Source organism: Delphinapterus leucas, chromosome 4, assembly GCF_059928025.1.
Source record: "Delphinapterus leucas isolate spDelLeu-1000000601 "Yukka" chromosome 4, BTC_Dleu_Yukka2, whole genome shotgun sequence".
NCBI lineage: Eukaryota > Metazoa > Chordata > Mammalia > Artiodactyla > Monodontidae > Delphinapterus > Delphinapterus leucas.
In genome coordinates this window covers 140,432,153-140,450,014 of record NC_143132.1, presented here as the reverse complement: position 1 = coordinate 140,450,014, position 17,862 = coordinate 140,432,153, and the positions used below count along the sequence as shown (strand labels likewise).

The following is a 17,862-nucleotide window of genomic DNA, read 5'->3' as shown; positions in this document are numbered from 1 at the left end:
CACGTGGGATCCTAGTTCCCCGGCCAGGGGTCAAACCCGCGCCCCCTGCAGTGGATGAACGGAGTCTTAACCACTGGACCACCAGGGAAGTCTCCGGAATCAGGTTTTATTATTAGGTAACAGTGCAACCTAACAGAACTTTGGCCTTTGATATGGCTTCTTCAGGCTCCTGAGAGATCCCGTCAGGCCCAGTGAGGCAGTATGTCCCCATCTGACCTCTCCTCTCCCTACTCTCTTTACAAATCCCAACAGAAATGGAGATTTTCGCCCTTTTCAACAAACCGAAGAGCCATCAGAAGTGCCGGCAATACTATCCTGTCACCATTCCCCTCCGGGTGTCCAGGAATGGCCAGACGGTGAGCAGTTTGGATGCCAATTGGCTGGAGCACATGAGCGACCACTTCCGGAAGGGCGGCGTCCTGGTGAACTCGGTCTTCTCCCTCGGCTTGGTCAACGGTAGGGAAGGCACAGCCCACCCCTCGGGGGGCCCTTCTGAACTCTGCCGCTTCCTCTTCCTCAGAGCCTGCCCTATTCAGAAAGCTCTGTGGCGGGTCAGCATGCTGCGTCTGATTTCTGATGAATACATCTAGAGGAATCTTCCATAAAGCTCACCAGCCATGTTCTGCCGACCCCTGCAGGAGTCAGCCAGGTCTATTCTAACATGACAGAGAAGGGGGAGCAATTCTGTTTCATTGATGATGGTGGCCTCGATCTAGGTTGCTTTTAAAACCTTTTCAAAAGGTTTTCCCAGGGTTTGTTAATTACCCCCCAGGATCATGCCACTCCAAAAGTACAAATTGTTTGTAGACACCATTACAGTTTGAAGCAACCATAGCAGCATCTTGGAATTAACTGCAGAGAAGTGAATTGGTTTCTGTAAGCTCCATGGGGATACACACTGCTCCTGGGTCTCTCGGCACCCAGTGGCCCTGCCAGTAATGGGTTCCCTCTGGGGGGTTGCTGCATGGGTAGCGCTATTGGTGTCAGCTTTTCTAAGGCAGAGAGAAAGTTTGCCCAAAGTGAGGAGACGTGTCACAGGCAAAGAAAGGGTTTTCAAGTTAACACGAAGGCAAGTTGAGTTGCTAGGGGCATCGAAACCGGGAGACAATTTGGGGAGTAGGGCCAACCTGCCAGCATGTGTGCATGCTGAGGGCTGCCAGCCAGCAGGATCCGGAAGTAAATGAAACGTAAAGTAACACCAAATCCGATGATCCCAGCAAAACGTGGCAGGGGGCACTGACAGCCCTGCGTCTTGGTCGTTGAGCAGTTTTCTCTCTAAAAATTAGCAGCGTCAGGAACAGAGTTTGGATGCTATATTACTTGCGACCCTTGAGATGCTAACAAGCATCCTTGGAAGAGACATCAGTCTTAATTCTGAATGTACATACGTGCAATCATCCAAAACCTTAGAACATTGTACAGTGCAAGTCCCTTGTCCCTATCTTAGTAGCAATATCTAATGTTAGTATGTTCATATAGTAGTAGCAGGCATTGTACGGTATCGTGGGCCGCGACTATTTGTGGATGGGTGAAGGACATTAGAAAGGTGACGGGTGGTCTCGTAGAACTCGCTGTGTCGACGGGGCTATTCTGTATGTGTGCTGTCCAGTATGGTAGCCACCAGCCATCGGTGGCCACTGACCACTGGAGATGTGGTAAGTATGACTGAGGAACTTAATTTTTATTTTATTTAATTTTCATTAATTTAAATATCAATACCCACGTACAGCTCATAGCTAGTGTATTGGACAGTGCAGTTCTAGAGTATATTTTCATTAATACAACTAAGGAAGAGTCAGTTCCATTCCCTGGCGGCAAGGTCAGTAAACTCCCTCTGCTCCAGGAGGCTTTCCCTGGGTGCCTGCAGAGTTCTTGGAAGCCAGGGGTCGTCCCGGCCTATTGAAGATGCGCCGTCCAACACCAGGGTGTGTGCTAGGGCCAGATGTTTACAGCCCTCGTCATTAGCATTAGGGGGGGCCAGGAAGGAACCCTCCACCCCCTGCTTCCTGCAGGGACACCCCATTGCCCGTCTTCGAGTGTGACAACAACAGCTCCTTTTATCTCCTCTTGGGCCCAGAGGGCCTCCCTGTGACTGTGCATATCTCCCTGGGAAACTGATGTTAGTTGCACTAACATCTTAAAGATAGGTAGGGAGGCGCTGGACATGGCAGCCACCGAGGCAGCCACGGGTCATGTCCCCACCTTGGGAGAACTGGGGTTTCAAAGGGGAAGTTTTCTCTCTTGCCTGCGCGTGTCAGAGGCTAGCTGAGCCCCAAGAGAGGACACCTTGAACTTGAAAGTTCACGCTGCCGTTCGTTGTCTGTCTAGCCATTCTGCCTTTGGCAACCAAGGCTCCGTTACCACCTCCACTCCTCCCCCAATCCCGTTCTCCAACCTTGAGTCCAAAAACACAGATAATGTATACAGTCTTGCTTCAGATTTGACTGGAGTGTTGGAAATGCTGTTATATCCTCCCTTGGCTTTAGCTGCATGAAATCCAGCCTTCCTGCCTTGAAGACAGAACATGAAATTTTCCCTGGCAAGTGCAGCCGAGCAGCCTGCGCTAAGCCTGTGACATCTCCACAGCAGGGCTGCCCACACGTCGGGCTGCCCCATGGCTGCACATCCCTGTCCCGGTGACGGCTGCAAAATCCTCAGAACAAAGTGCATCTGAACCCACTCAAAATTCAAATGCGATTTCACCCTGACGTTTCTGATAGGAGGGAGTGTGTGACCTGGGAGAAGGGCTTACTGGGTTAGCGCGTTTCTGCTCTAGGAAAGCCCAGGCTTTCCGTTGGCAGGGAGGAAACATGCATATGTTCTTTTCCCAGAATTAATAAAAAAAAAAAAAAAAAGCAAGCTAATCATCATTATAAAAAGAACCTATTTCTAGTAGGTTAATTAGTGTCCTTACAAATAAACCTGGCAGAGCTAGGAGCACATCTTTAAGCTGTTTGCCATCTGGAAAAGCATCAGCCTTCTTAACTAGACATTTGTGCTTCAGAATATTTTCCACAGGGTCATAAAATGCATGAGAACTTTGTCCCATAAGCAAGGTGATGTTTAGCCCGAATAATCCAGTAAAGACTCCATCTTCTGTTTTTGAGTCTTTACCTCCCAGGACGTGGAAAGGCTTGTACCATCCTCGAGTTGGGCTTCTGCTCGTGGCCTCCTGGGTGTCCCTCCTGAGAAATGCCCAGGTGTCCTGGGCTGGGGAGGCTGTGGCCTTGGGGTCTGGTAAACTTCAGGCATAGGTGAAAGGGCAGCAGAATGATGGGAACACGCCCCTAGCGGCTCCTGTGTGCTGGTCCTCGGCCAAGCAGCTCACACAGCAACTCCTCTGATCCCCATGGCTGAGTGGGGTGGGTACTGTCGTTACGTCTGTGGAGACCGAGACACAGAGCACTGAAGTCATTGCCACGGTGCCCAGCTGCTAAGTGGCAAGAAAGTGGTTGGAAGAAAGAAGGGTGTGGGTGGGGAAAAGGGACTCGAGGAGAGAAAAGAGGTTTGAGGTTTGAAAATAGGTTGAGGCCCCCGGCTGGACCCCTGGGGAGGGGAGAGCTGAAAGTCACCCTTAGGGAAGTAGCAGGACCTGGTGGCAGCCAGCAGCGTGGATGAGCCCAGGGGATGCTCAGACAGCAGGATGGATGGACGTACGGAAACACTGCAGCCAGTGAGACGAAAGCCAGAATCTATGCTTCCCAAGGGTGGGAAAGGCCGGGCAGGGAGACCCTCTGCTGAGCCGGCTGCCGCTGAGGACTTGGGTGGGTACCACGAGTCTGGGGTAAGGGCGAGGCGGAGCTGGCTGCCCACCTTCTGAAGCTTGTTTTCCCACCAAGGGTTTCCAGGCCTGCAGAGTCCCTGCTGCCATCACTGGCCACCACCAGCTGTCTTTGCCCTGCTCTCACCCCCCTTGTACCCCTGGCTCCGTCCTTGCTCTGCATCCCTCTTGGTCTACCCTTTGCCCCCTGCTCCTTTCCCCACCTTGCTCTGCCCTTGACCTTGCCCTTGGCCCTGTCCTAGCCCTCCCCCTCCCTCTCCCTGCCCCCTGGCCCTCCCCCTCCCCTCGCCCCACCCTCACCCTCTCCTAGCCGGGCAGTCCTTCCACCTCTGGCAGCATCATCTCTATTCAGCCCACGTTCACAGGTCTTCCACTGTTTCCGAAATGTCCTTTGCAGCAAGTAGCGCAAACCAGAATCCAGTCCAGCAACAGGCACTGCATATGGTGACCACGTCCTTACTGCTCCTGTACCTGGAAGAGTCGTTCTTCATGACCCTGACTGCTTGAAATAAACCTATTAGCCTCTTAGAATGCCCTGTGTTCTGGATTTGTCTGGCCAGGGCCTCCTAATGTTATCTTGTTTCTCCAGCCTCTGTTTCCTATAAACTGGAATTTAGTTCTAAGGCCTCGATAAATTAAGCCCTTAGGTCTAGGATACATTCCAGATGCTGTTGTGTTTGACGAGCTGTGTCACATCAGGAGACACATTGTACCTAGGAGTTTCTCCTTTCCTACCTCTTTAAAGATTAGGTTTTCCTGAAGACTCTCTCTGATGCCCCAGCTTCACGTCAATCCAAATAACATTTGGTATTCACACCACATTTTTGATGCCTGACATAAACCAGATTGCCTTGTATTTGCAAAATACATAGGTAAAAATCATGTACGTATTTTAAATAAAATACACATAGGGACACATATTTTAGGCAGACATGTTTGCAGGCCCTTGGGCAAGGGCCTGCTTCCTATGCTTCTTAGCGTCCCAGTGTCTGTCCACCGTCCACTGTATACAGGAGGCGACCAATAAAGGTTTCCGGATGCTGCACTAATGCATAGTGCTGGGGGGAGCTGGTGTTGGCGTGTGCATCCCCAGGCCCCTGCAGACTGGGGGAGCAAGGGAGGATGAGGTTGCAGGAAGTTCACGGCCACTCCCTTGTCCGAACGCAGGCTCCAGGCACGTCGGCCTAGTGGTTGCAGGCGTAGCTTCTATTTCAGAGGAGCCGCTGAATAACATAAGGGGTAAATTTCACTTACACCATGAAATGCATCTTCTCTTCTATCCATGGCACATCTTTTAAGTAAATTTTTTCCTGCACACGTACAGAAACCAAGACAGATCCTAAGGGTCCAGCTCAGTGGGTTTTCACAAGGCGAGCACACCCATGTAAACAGCGCCAGATCAAGAAACAGAGCATCCCAGCCCCATCAGAGTCCCACTCACGACCTCACAATGCCTCTCCCCCAGGGCGACCACAGTCCTGACTGGAAGCGTCACAGGTGGGGCGTGAGCTTTATGTGGGTGGAGTCTGCCCTTGTTTGGCTTCTTTCCGTTTGGCTTCTCCTTGTGAGATTCATCCACATTTTTACACGTCACTGCAGATCATTTTTTCTCACTGCTGTATGCTATCCCTTGTGTTGATAGATACAGCTTATCCATTTACACACATATTTTTGTTCTCTCTTTGCCCCATGCAGGAAGGCGTGGCCTCTGCACGGATTTGGCCCCAAACAGAAGCCGTAAGGCCATCTCACTGCAACCCCACTGAGATGCCACAAAACACGAGGGCAGGGAGAGCAGCCTAGTGGTCAGAGCACGCCTGCTCCATGAGGCTGGGCGCCTAGGCTGCTCATCCCCCGGCTGGAGCACAGCCCCTGGCACATCCTCGTGGTAGCAAAATAAAATATCTGTCACCTGTTGAAAGAGCATAGGCTTTGGAGTCACACAAACTACATTTCAGATTGAGATAGGCCCTTGTATGCGCTTGAATGTGGACAAATGGTTTCACGCCTATAGCTTCCTTCCATCTTCTCACCACTTAGAGGGAATGATAACCTTGCAGAACTTGCGGCGGGGGGTAGGCATTCAATGAGAAGCCATGAATGTGCCTGGCAGAGGTCCTCATAGCTGGTAAGCACAGAATCAGGGCGTTTCCTCCCCATCTGGTCATCTGTTCTGATAAATGACACTGAAGTTGCAGGCTACCCCTAACTGTAACTTATTCACTGCTTCAAACAGGGACTGCAGGAAGGCAGGCAGGCCGAGAGCAGAAGTGAGGGCTGCAGAAGCAAGAGAAGCAGCAGGCCTGCTCCACTCTTGATAATGTCAGCAGATTAGCTGTGGGGTGATGGGGGAGCTGCACACACCATTGTCCAATTGGTTGCGTGCGGCTGCGCGTCCCTATAACACGGGCGATTATGGCTATGCAGTTGGTACAGGCCACTCCTGGAGCCAAGGTGGTGCCGTGAGTGCCATGCTGGTGGGGAAAAGGGGTTTCAGGGGGCCAAGGACATCTGTTATGCCAGTGACCCCAGTGTGGGCATTTAAACCATCCTAGCTTGTAAAAGGAGAACAGTAACACTTTCTAGTGGACCACATGCATCGACCCCTTATGTCGATGGCGTGTGCATTTCACGCTGGACTTGGGAGAGGTGCAGCACCTAGGGTGAGCCTGAAGGGTAGCTTGCTAGATGGAGTCTTCGTGTCCCAGAGGCTGCAGGGGAAGAGCAGTTTTCTCATGGAATTTACCTCTTGGGCTAATAGGGCAAATCTCCTTTTCTCACATCCTTCTTGTAAAGCATAAGCTTGGAAAGTTAAGGTGTCCTTTTGCCAAAAGACCGGCATCAAATATTTATACAATGCCAGGGCAAATAGCTTTCTGTGCACAGTAGGGAAGCATCTTTACTTTAATAAAAAATGCGGTGATAACGGAATGTTTTCCATAGATGGAGGATGATTTAACCTTTTTGCACGGGGAGCTGCAGTCTGAGAGAGACCTATTTATACCAGCTCGGAGCACACTACAGCGAGGCTGAGCCAGGAAGGTGATGAAGAGAAGGGTGGTGGATGAGGCCGTCAAAACAAGGGGTTCTTTAAAAGCCCAGCTGTCTGCTGTCTGTGGTTCATTGACTTTTTTGCTGTTACAGATGACCAAATTTTGACAGCCATCCTGAACTTGCTATGTAGTGAAGTGGGTGAATCGGCACTCTGGATTCAGGAGAGCAGAGCAGCGGGCTGAGACGCTGCAGGCAGGACTGAGTTAGGAGGATGGTAAATAAGGACCTGGCTTGTTCCTGCTTCACGCCCCCAAGCCTGGACCACACAGCCCTCCTTCCAGGCTTGTGACTTGGAGCGAAGGAGGGGATGCCAGGCAGGGGGTAGGAAAGAAAGTTGGATGGGCTGCACTGTCTCCTTCCCCAGGTGGACCTCAACTCTATCTATATCGTGCTGAGCACTCTAATACTTAGAGCATGTGGTAGGCGCATTGAAAGGGCTTAGAGTCTTACCAGTAAGGAGATCTGTAGGTAGAGACTTTGGAAATTGGGTATAACATACTTTTGTAGAAGCCTTGAAGAAATGTGTGCTGTGATCATGTGCTACCGAAGGATCAGTGAATATCTTCTGGTCCCAAGCATCACCAGGTCAGGACTTGGGAAAGCTTTATTCAAAGGGGTTCCGTAGGGCATCCCTACTGTGGCAGGGGCTCCAGCTGGACCTGTGTTACCCAGAACTTGATAAGTGAGGTGGACTATGGTCTGTGCTTGTCCTGGAGCCCAAAATATTTAAATGTGGTTCAGCCAGAGAGCAGTTCTGTCCTTCCTCGGTCACCTTAGTAAAATGTCTTTTAGGAGGACATTGAACAAACACTTGGGGGGAACGTTTTAGCAGAGCGGATGAGAGAGGCAAGCTTAGCACTTTTGCCAAGGCTGATTGGTAACAGACTCTCGGTATAGGAAACAAATACAAAAATGGAGCATAGTATTGATTAACCCACAGGGATCTTATTTGAAATGGAGTTTTGTCTTGTCCGTAGGAAGAATATCAGGATGAGGCTGCTGTGCTCCAGGAATTCCCCTCAGAGCTGTGGTTTGTTGAGTTGGTCAGGCCCCTCTATCATTCTGGAATAATCAGGAATATTCCCCAGGCTAAGTGAAGTACACTGGTCTCAGATTTCTTAAGTTTCAATTGGGCATTGTAACAGTCAGATATTGCCAGGATGATGCTGTGTAACAAACCACTCCAGAGCTCACTGGCTTAAAACAGTAATAATTTATTCTCTCATATTTGTAGGTTGCCTGGAGCAACTTCTTTGAGGCAGCTGGGCCCACTCTCAGGTCTATGGATCAGCTGATCTAGGCTAAGCTCCACTGGGGCAGCTCTGTTCCAACAGGCTAGCTGGGGCATGTGCTCTCAAAGTGGTGGCACAGATGTGAGATGAAGTTCAACCACGCCAGTGCTTTGCAAGCTCCTGCTTGTGTCACACCCGCTAAGATCCCACTGGCCAAGCGAGTCACATGGATAAGCCCCTGGTTGGCTTATATCCCCACTATTGTCTTAGTCTTGAATTTCTTCTCATGATTCTGCTGCTTGTCTGGTTCTTGGTGACCCCTCATTCACTCTTCATTTCTATTCAAGCTGTGTCCTCTACCTTGAACTCTCGAACCCCACAGATCCATATGCCTGGCTTGCAGTTAGTTCATATCTCTACTCAAAGTGGAGGGACCTACCCTGAGCACTTCTTTCAGAAACAGCCGTGCCATTGCCTTTACCTCCATGCAACACCCCACCCCACCGCAGCCCACTTTATATTCTCATAGCATTTATACCCTGGGACATTATGTTTTCTCCCCCTGCAGGGCAGGGGAAGCTCCATGGGGGCGGGGTCTTCATTTGTCACCAGTGATCACAAGAGTACCTGGCACATAGTGGGTGCCAGGGTGCTCAGAATAGACTGAAAGGGGTAGGGTTTCTGAGTCAAAGAGGATGGACTTTTGTGTTTCAGTCTTTTGAGACATTGTTAAGTTGTTCTCTGGAAAGGTTGTGCAGTTAAAATTCCCTTCAGCCCTGGAAGCTTTTTTTTTTTAATTAATTAATTTATTTATTTATTTATGGCCATGTTGGGTCTTCGTTGCTGCGCACGGGCTTTCTCTAGTTGCGGCGAGCAGGGGCTACTCTTCGTTGTGGTGCACGGCTTCTCATTGCGGTGGCTTCTCTTGCTGTGGAGCACGGGCTCTAGGCACGCGGGCTTCAGTAGTTGTGGCATGCGGGCTCAGTAGTTGTGGCTTGTGGGCTCTAGAGCACAGGCTCAGCAGTTGTGGCGCACGGGCTTAGTTGCTCCGCGGCATGTGGGATCCTCCCAGACCAGGGCTCGAACCCTTGTCCCCTGCATTGGCAGGCAGATTCTTAACCACTGCGCCACCAGGGAAGTCCTGGAAACTTTTTACATACAATAAAGAGTGTTAAACGTAGCCATTTATTTATTGCTTATTTTTGTTGTTGCAAATAATTTTCTCATTCTGACGGCTTTTTGACTTGCTTGTGAGGTCTGTTGGAAGACAGAAGCTGAAGGTTGCTATATGTTTCCATCTGTCTGTCTTTTTGTGACTTCTGGAAAGCACTGGCAGTTCCTGAACTCCAGTGTGACTCAGGGGGCTTTCTGTGTTTGTCTCCCTTTCCTTCCTGATGAAGAAAAGATCACATTATTGTGTGAATTGTCCTTTATATCACTAAACATATTTTTATGTCTGTTGCCATAACAAAACACCACAGACTGGTTGGCTTGAACAATAGACATTTATCTTCTCATAGATCAGGAGGCTGGACGTCCATGATCAGGGAGTTGGCAAATTCGGTTTCTGGTGAGGCCTCCTTTCCTGACTTGCAGATGGCCACCTTCTCTGTGTCCTCCTATGGGCTTTCCTCTGTGCAAGGTTAGGGGGTTGGGGTGGGTGGTGCTCTGGTGTCTCTTCCTCTTCTTGTAAGGACATCAGTCCTGTTGGACTAGGGCCCACCCTTATGACCTCATTGAACCTTAATTACCCCTGGAAAGGATCTATTTCCAAATGTACTCACTTTGGAGGTTAGAGTTTCAACATATGAATCGGGGGTGGGGGGTGGGGACAGAGTTCAGTCCAGCACAGTGCGACTGAGCAGTGATTTGTAGAATACTGACCAGGAGGAATTCTCTGTCTACAACCCCCTTTCACAGACAAGAAACCAAACCCCTCAAGGGTCAGATCCCTTTTCCGATAGAGCATGGGCCCAAACCACCTGCTCCTGAGTCCATTCGTCTGCTTCCACAGTCCCTCATCTAAGTGAATCTAGGGTATTTAGGAGCCATTAACTTAAAAAGTGCCTCCTTGAAAGTCTTCTTCAGGGGCAAGGGCCCTGTTGTGTTTTTCTGGACACCTTCATTGCCTGAGACAGTTCTGAATCATGCTATGTTTGATGCAGGTTTGTTGAATTATACGGAACTTTACCATGAACTATAGCAGTGCCCAGGGAAACATTTTCAATGGTAAATCATTTTGAAAAATTCTCCCTTCCCCCAAATTTCACCTCCAGACAAGAGCTGCGTGAAGTGTCCCATGTACTGCACCCACGTCACACAAATGTCGAGGAATCAACGCATCTGAACTGTGTCTGCAAGCCCAGAGCACTGCGTTGCATCTATCCCCACTTCAAAATAATTTCTCTCACCTCAATATAGTTTTCTTCTAAAAACTGTCTCTAAGTGACTGCATTTCCCCCGAATAAGTTCTCCCCAGTGCATCCTGACGTTGGAGCATGAAAAGGAAGGTAAACGCGTGAAATCAAATGGTGATTGCTAACAATGAAATTTGGGCTCATAAAATCAAGGATATTATTCAAAACTGCGAGGTAAATGAGTCTCATTCATTCTGATGGGGCTAGACTCTGTGGTTGTGTATGCCTTCTTTAATTAACATGCTGAAAAGATGTTCTGATTGGGATTATTAATGAATGCAGTGAAAATTTTTGCTGCTTGTAAGGCTTCTGCCACAGACGGTTTACAGCAACCTCCCTCTACCCCACCCCGCCTTTTCTTTTTCCACAGATTCCTTACACGGCTTGACAGATGGAGTATTCATCTTTGAAGCAGTTTCCACAGAAGATAGCAAAACCATGCAGGGCTACGATGCTATTGTAGTGGAACAATGGACGGTTCTGGACGTAAGTGTTGGGATTGGCAGTGGTGCTTTTCTTGTTTGGACAGTGATTGTTTTACCCGCTCGCTCCTCTGAGCGTGGCTGCTGCTGGACGTCGCTTTCCTCTGAACGGCAGTTGGACCTCCATACACCCTGTGAGGACCCCTTTCGTCCTTTGGTGCCCCTCCTATGCCACCCCCAGTTGGGGGATGGGCCCCACTTTTCCCTTTCTGTAGAAAAAACACATTGTGTGTGCCGGGTAGAAAAGATTCTTCTTTCATTAATTTGAAAGCGCTAAGTGACATAAGTGAGGCAAACGCATAGTTTGTGGCCCCCATAATAATTAGAGCATCATCATTATTGGAGCTAGACTGTATGGCCCCCTCTGACAGGGGGCCATACAAATTTATATGCCAGAAGAAATTTATATGCATCTGCGCTCTTAACCTTCACAATAAGTCTGAGTACTGTGATTGCTCCCATTTTACAGATGAGGAAACTGAGGCACAGGGAGGTTAGAACCCTGCCTGGCCCATTAAATGTAGAAGGCGGTCTTTGAGAAGCCTTGACCCGCAAGGCCACCAGATTGCTGTGGGCAGAGGAATTCCTCAAGCTGTGCTGCGCTGGGATTTGGGAAGGGGAGAGCTGATTTCTTTCTGAGATTTGCTGGTGTGTATTTTAAAGGCATTTCTGCAACTGTTGAAACATGGACTTTATAGACCAGTCTCTTGTCCACCCAGCATCTGGCATGTTTGAAGATAGGGGACTGATTTCTGAATGCTCTCAAGTTGGCCCTAGAAGGACACAGGGTTGGCGTCGCTCCGAGGGGCCCTGCCAGACAGGGGGGTCTCTGTGCCAGAGGAGGACGGATGAGGAAGCAGCTCTTGGTGGAGAGTGCGGGGCACTGGGACCCGCCACACCCTTGTGCCCTTTGGCACTGCAGCCTGTGGCCAGTCCCCCGCCTGGAACTGGGGTGGAGCGCCCCACGGGCACCGTTGCTTAGCCTCTGAGCCTTCAGCCGTTCTGAGGAGGCCTGATGTGGGGAGCAGGGGTGCGGGGGGCAGCCTGCATCTGAGTAGGGATGGGAACTAGCTGCCTGCAAATGTGACAGAATAGAGTCCACAGAAAAAATGCAATAATCAGAAACAGGAATTCCAAAATCACAGCATCCAGGGCCAGTTAGGCTGGGGGCCAGGGGTCCTGCAGGCATAAGTAGTGAGGAAGGTAAGGAGGTAGGTGATGACCTGCTTTGCCGTCAGGCTCCGCCAGTGAGTCCCGCCCGCCGTTGGTCCCAGTGAGCCTCCGTGCCCCTAACTGGAAACGGGGTGCAGAGGAAGTGAGGCTCTGTCAAAAATGCAGAGTCCAATGTGGGCAGGTCATGTCCCCCCTGGGGACCCTAAACTTCCACAACTGTAAGATGGGGCGGTCCGTTCACCCAGCCTGCCACGTGTGGTAGATGCAGGATCTCAAGGACCCCGTCCGGACAAGCTCATTCTGGCTGCCCTGCACCCACGAGCTGCAGCACTCGGTTTGCTCTGTGACACAGGGCTGTATCAGCAAGCGATGCGTGGCTGCACCAGAAACACGTTGAGTGATTTTGCACATGCGATCGGCCACGGGCCATGGGGACGTGTATAAAATCCCTTGCTGTCTGCACATTAAAGTGGCTGTGAAAGGCAGGCTTTGTGGTTTCCTCAATAAAGATGGTTTGATGGCAATGATCCAAAATTGCCTGAGAAAGTGGTTCTCAAAGTGTGGTCCCAGGACCAGTAGCAGCAGCACCTGGAAGTTGTTAGCGAAGCAGATGCTAGGGCCCCACCCTGGACCTACTGAATGGGAAGCACTGCAGGTGGGCCCAGCCATCCGGGTTTTAACAGGCTCTCTAGGTGGTTCTGAAGCTTCCTCAGATTTAAGAACTAGTGTCTGAAAGAACGGTACAGATGCCACTTTCCCCAGATGTCTATGGTCGTGTGATATTTGATGAAAAGGGTGATAGGAAAAGCACCCCAATGATTCATCTTTCTTCAGCCTTTGAAATATTGAAATTTTAAAATGTGACCTTGATGCATAACTGGAGGGAACGCCTACTATCTAAAAAGTCTGTGGGAGGGAATTCCCCGGTGGTCCAGTGGCTAAGACCCTGCACTCCCAGTGCAGGGGGCCCGGGTTCCATCCCTGGTTGGGGAGCTAGATCCCACATGCATGCCGCAGCTAAAAAGATCCCGCGTGCTGCAACTAAGACCCGGCACCGCCAAACAAATAAATATATTAGAAAATAAAATGTCTACGGGAGGGAGATAATGGTTACAAACTCAAGTAAGGACACAGTTGTCATTTTGTGCCCCTGTCAATTTTTTAAAGTGTTATTTTTTTAAATTGAAGTATAGTTGATTTACAGTGTTGTGTTAGTTTCAGGTGTACATCAAAGTGATTTCGTTTTATATATATATATATATATAAAGTATGTAGAATATATAAAGTATGTATATATATACACACACATATATATATATATTCTACATACTTTATATATTCTTTTTCATATTCTTCTCCCTTATAGGCGACTACAGAATACTGCGTATAGTTCCCTGTGCTCTACAGTAGGTCCTTGTTGGTTACTTATTTTATATATAGTAGTGTGTATATGTTAATCGCAAACTCCTAATTTATCCCTCCCCACCTTTCCCCTTTGATAACCATAAATTTGTTGTCTATGTCTGTGGGTCTATTTCAGTTTTGTATTTAAAGTTATTTATATCTTTTTTTAAGATTCTACATGTAAGTGATATCATATGATATTTGTCTTTCTCTGTCTCACTTACTATGATCATCTCTAGGTCCATCCATGTTGCTGCAAATGGCATTACTTCATTCTTTTTTATGGCTGAGTAATATTCCATTGTATATATACACCACGTCTTCTTTATCCATTCATCTGTTGATGGATGTTCATCTTTGTTTCCCAAGGCATCCAGTAAATGCTTCCTGAATTGGGTTGAAAGCCTTTTGGTTCAAATTGAGCTTGTGTCTATCTGGAAAGCTTTTTAAAAGACACACGTCCAGGCTCTCCCCCCGAGTTTCCTATTCAGCCCACTGTGAGAATCAATCCCTGCCTTAGAGGAGCCACGTGTATGCAGCTGTTACCAGCACAGCCCAGCAGGGTCCAGTCTGGGGTGGGCTTGCCCCTGGCCCAGCAACTGGAAGAGCTCTGTCCGACCCCTGCTCTGACCCACAGACAGCTGCTCCTCTGCACGTGCCTCTGGCTGTGCTGGGGGGTGTCTAGCTCCCTCACCTCTATCCTCGAGACCATCTCCTTCCTCTCCACCCCACCCTTATGGCCTCTGGGGAAGGCCTTTTCTGTTCAAGCCCTGGGCAGCTCCCTCTTGGCTTGTGGTTGATCCTGCTTTTCTAGCAGCCACTTTCCTCCCGGAGCCTCCCAGGGCTCTGACCACCAAGTATCTCGGACCTGCTTTTTCTCTTTTCTCACAGTTGGGACTGACTTGTCCCTTTTCTGCCCCTTTACTCCTCTGCCCGTTAATATCCTCAAGCTCTGTGTGCAGATGTACCAGTCTAATTCGGCCACATCTTCCTGGCTTTCCTCTCCCCCCGCACCCCAGACCACACGCACACATACAGACACACACACTTTCACAAGACAACCTACCTGGCTCTTCACACCTCTGCAGACAGTGCGGTATGTTGGAAAGAGAATGTGGATTCTCGAGTCTGGCCTGGGTAGGCATCTTGCTCTCTTGTTTCTTGCTGAGTGTATGAAAAGGAAACCACCCCCTCTTTGCTTTTCCATTTTTCAATTGTATAAATGGAGAGACGGGTAACAACCTCTCGAAGTCGATGAGAATGAAAAGAGATAACGTATTTAAAAGTTGTGAATGTCATACTTGGCATAGAGTAAGTAAATACTGTTTTCTTGTATCGGTCACCCAGGATCATCAATTGGAAAGATCCTCTGCCTATTGCATTGATCTTGTTCCAAAAGCACAGAGGAGGCTGGGCTAGGGAACATGTGGAGTCAAATGCAAATAATTGCATTTTTCTCAGTTCGAAACCTATGGCCTAAAATTAAAGGCAGTTGTGAATGGGATGAAAGTCCATCCATAGAGCATTTATGACAGGTATTTGGCTTATGCTCTATGAGTTTACAATCTAGAGTGTGAGCAGAAAGGGTGATTCTTTGAAATGAAAGGGGGAAGCTACATAGACGGATAGGTGAAGAGGAAGAGAGAGGCAGAGAAAGGGACCGTCCTCTTCTCTCTGTCTGCACGTCCCTCAGCCTGACCGCGCAATGGACTTGGAGGATGCCACCAGGAGCTTGTGAGCCATAGAGCCTCTCCATCCTCATCCCACTCCCTGGACTGTCTTCTAGCTCACAAGTGCTTCCTGTGAAATTTGCCACCAGAACTGAACATAAGACAGTAGGGAAAGCACTTTGAGTAGATGCGGTTGTCTTGGGAGCTGGTGGGTTAACTGAAAAAGTCAATGAAAAAGAACCAAAGAAAATCATATTCAGAGGGAAGGATTGGGAGTTTGGGATTAGCACATTGCAAACTATTTTTTTTTTAAATTTCAAATACATATATAATTTTTCCAAGTCTCCAAATATTTTTTTCTGTTAGTTTCTGCTCTATAACAAAGTGAATCAGCTCTACATATACATATATCCCCATATCTCCTCCCTCTTGTGTCTCCTTCCCACCCTCCCTATCCCACCCCTCTAGGTGGTCACAAAGCACCGAGCTGATCTCCCTGTGCTATGTGGCTGCTTCCCACTAGCTAGCTATTTTACATTTGGTAGTGTATATATGTCCATGCCACTCTCTCACTTCATCCCAGCTTACCCTTCCCCCTCCCCGTGTCCTCAAGTCCATTCTCTATGTCTGCATCTTTATTCCTGTCCTGCCCCTAGGTTCCTTAGAACCTTCTTTTTTGTTTTTTTTTTTTTAGATTCCATACATACGTGTTAGCATATGGTATTTGTTTTTCTCTTTCTGACTTACCTCATTCTGTATGAAAGGCTCTAAGTCCATCCACCTCACTACAACTCAATTTCATTTCTTTTTATGGCTGCATAATATTCCATTGTATATATGTGCCACATCTTCTTTATCCATTCATCTGTCAGTGGGCACTTAGGTTGCTTCCATGTCCTGGCTATTGTAAATAGAGCTGCTATGAACACTGTGGTACATGACTCTTTTTGAATTATAGTTTTCTCAGGGTATATGCCCAGTAGTGGGATCACTGGGTCAAATGGTAGTTCTATTTTTAGTTTTTTAAGGAACCTCCTACTGTTCTCCATAGTGGCTGTATCAATTTACCTTCCTACCAACAGCACAAGAGGGTTCCCTTTTCTCCACACCCTCTCCAGCATTTATTGTTTGTAGATTTTTTTGATGATGGCCATTCTGATTGATGTGAGGTGAAAACTCATTGTAGTTTTGATTTGCATTTCTCTAATGATTAGTGATGTTGAGCATCCTTTCATGTGTTTGTTGGCAATCTGTGTATCTTCTTTGGAGAAATGTCTATTTAGGTCTTCTGCCCATTTTTGGATTGGGTTTTTTTTTTTGATATTGAACTGCATGAGCTGCTTGTAAATTTTGGAGATTAATCCTCTGTCAGTTGCTTCATTTGCAAATATTTTCTCCCATTCCAAGGGTTGTCTTTTCGTCTTGTTTCTGCTTTCCTTTGCTGTGCAAAAGCTTTTAAGTTTCATTAGGTCCCATTTGTTTATTTTTGTTTTTATTTCCATTTCTCTAGGAGATGGGTCAAAAAGGATCTTGCTGTGATTGATGTCATAGAGTGTTCTGCCTACGTTTTCCTCTAAGAGTTTTATAGTGTCTAGCCTTACATTTAGGTCTTTAATCCATTTTAAGTTTATTTTTGTGTATGGTGTTAGGGAGTGTTCTAATTTCATTCTTTTACATGTAGCTATCCAGTTTTCCCAGCACCACTTATTGAAGAGACTGTCTTTTCTCCACTGTATATTCTTGCCTTCTTTATCAAAAATAAGGTGACCATATGTGCGTGGGTTTATCTCTGGGCTCTCTATCCTGTTCCATTGATCTACACTTCTGTTTTTGTGCCAGTACCATATTGTCTTGATTACTGTAGCTTTGTAGTATAGTCTGAAGTCCAGGAGCCTGATTCCTCCAGCTCCATTTTTCTTTCTCAAGATTGCTTTGGCTATTCGGGTCTTTTGTGTTTCCATACAAATTGTGAAATTTTTTTGTTCTAGTTCTGTGAAAAATGCCATTGGTAGTTTGATAGGGATTGCACTGAATCTGTAGATTGCTTTGGGTAGTATAGTCATTTTCACAATGTTGATTCTTCCAGTCCAAGAACATGGTATATCTCTCCATCTGTTTGAATCATCTTTAATTTCTTTCATCAGTGTCTTATAGTTTTCTGCATATAGGTCTTTTGTCTCCTTTGGTAGCTTTATTCCTATGTATCTTATTCTTTTTGTTTCAGTGGTAAATGGGAGTGTTTCCTTAATTTCTCTTTCAGATTTTTCATCATTAGTGTATAGAAATGCAAGAGATTTCTGTGCATTCATTTTGTATCCTGCTACTTTACCAAATTCATTGATTAACTCTAATAGTTTTCTGGTAGCAACTTTAGGAATCTCTATGTATAATATCATGTCATCTGCAAACAGTGACAGCTTTAATTCTTCTTTTCTGATTTGGATTCCTTTTATTTATTTTTCTTCTCTGACTTCTGTGGCTAAAACTTCCAAAACTATGTTGAATAATAGTGGTGAGAGTGTGCAACCTTGTCTTGTTCCTGATCTTAGAAGGAATGGTTTCAGTTTTTCACCATTGAGAATGATGTTGGCTGTGGGTTTGTCATATATGGCCTTTATTATGTTGAGCTAAGTTCCCTCTATGCCTACT

General features: G+C 47.5%; 1 protein-coding gene across 1 annotated transcript in view; it reads left to right on the top strand.

Annotated features, from left to right (window-relative positions):
- Positions 1 to 17,862, top strand: part of RFTN1 (raftlin, lipid raft linker 1) — a 210,594-nt gene that overhangs the window by 155,515 nt on the left and 37,217 nt on the right. The window contains exons 6-7 of the mRNA XM_022561725.2: positions 253 to 456; positions 10,855 to 10,970. Coding sequence (XP_022417433.2) covers positions 253 to 456; positions 10,855 to 10,970 — 320 coding nt within the window. The remainder of the gene's footprint in view (positions 1 to 252; positions 457 to 10,854; positions 10,971 to 17,862) is intronic.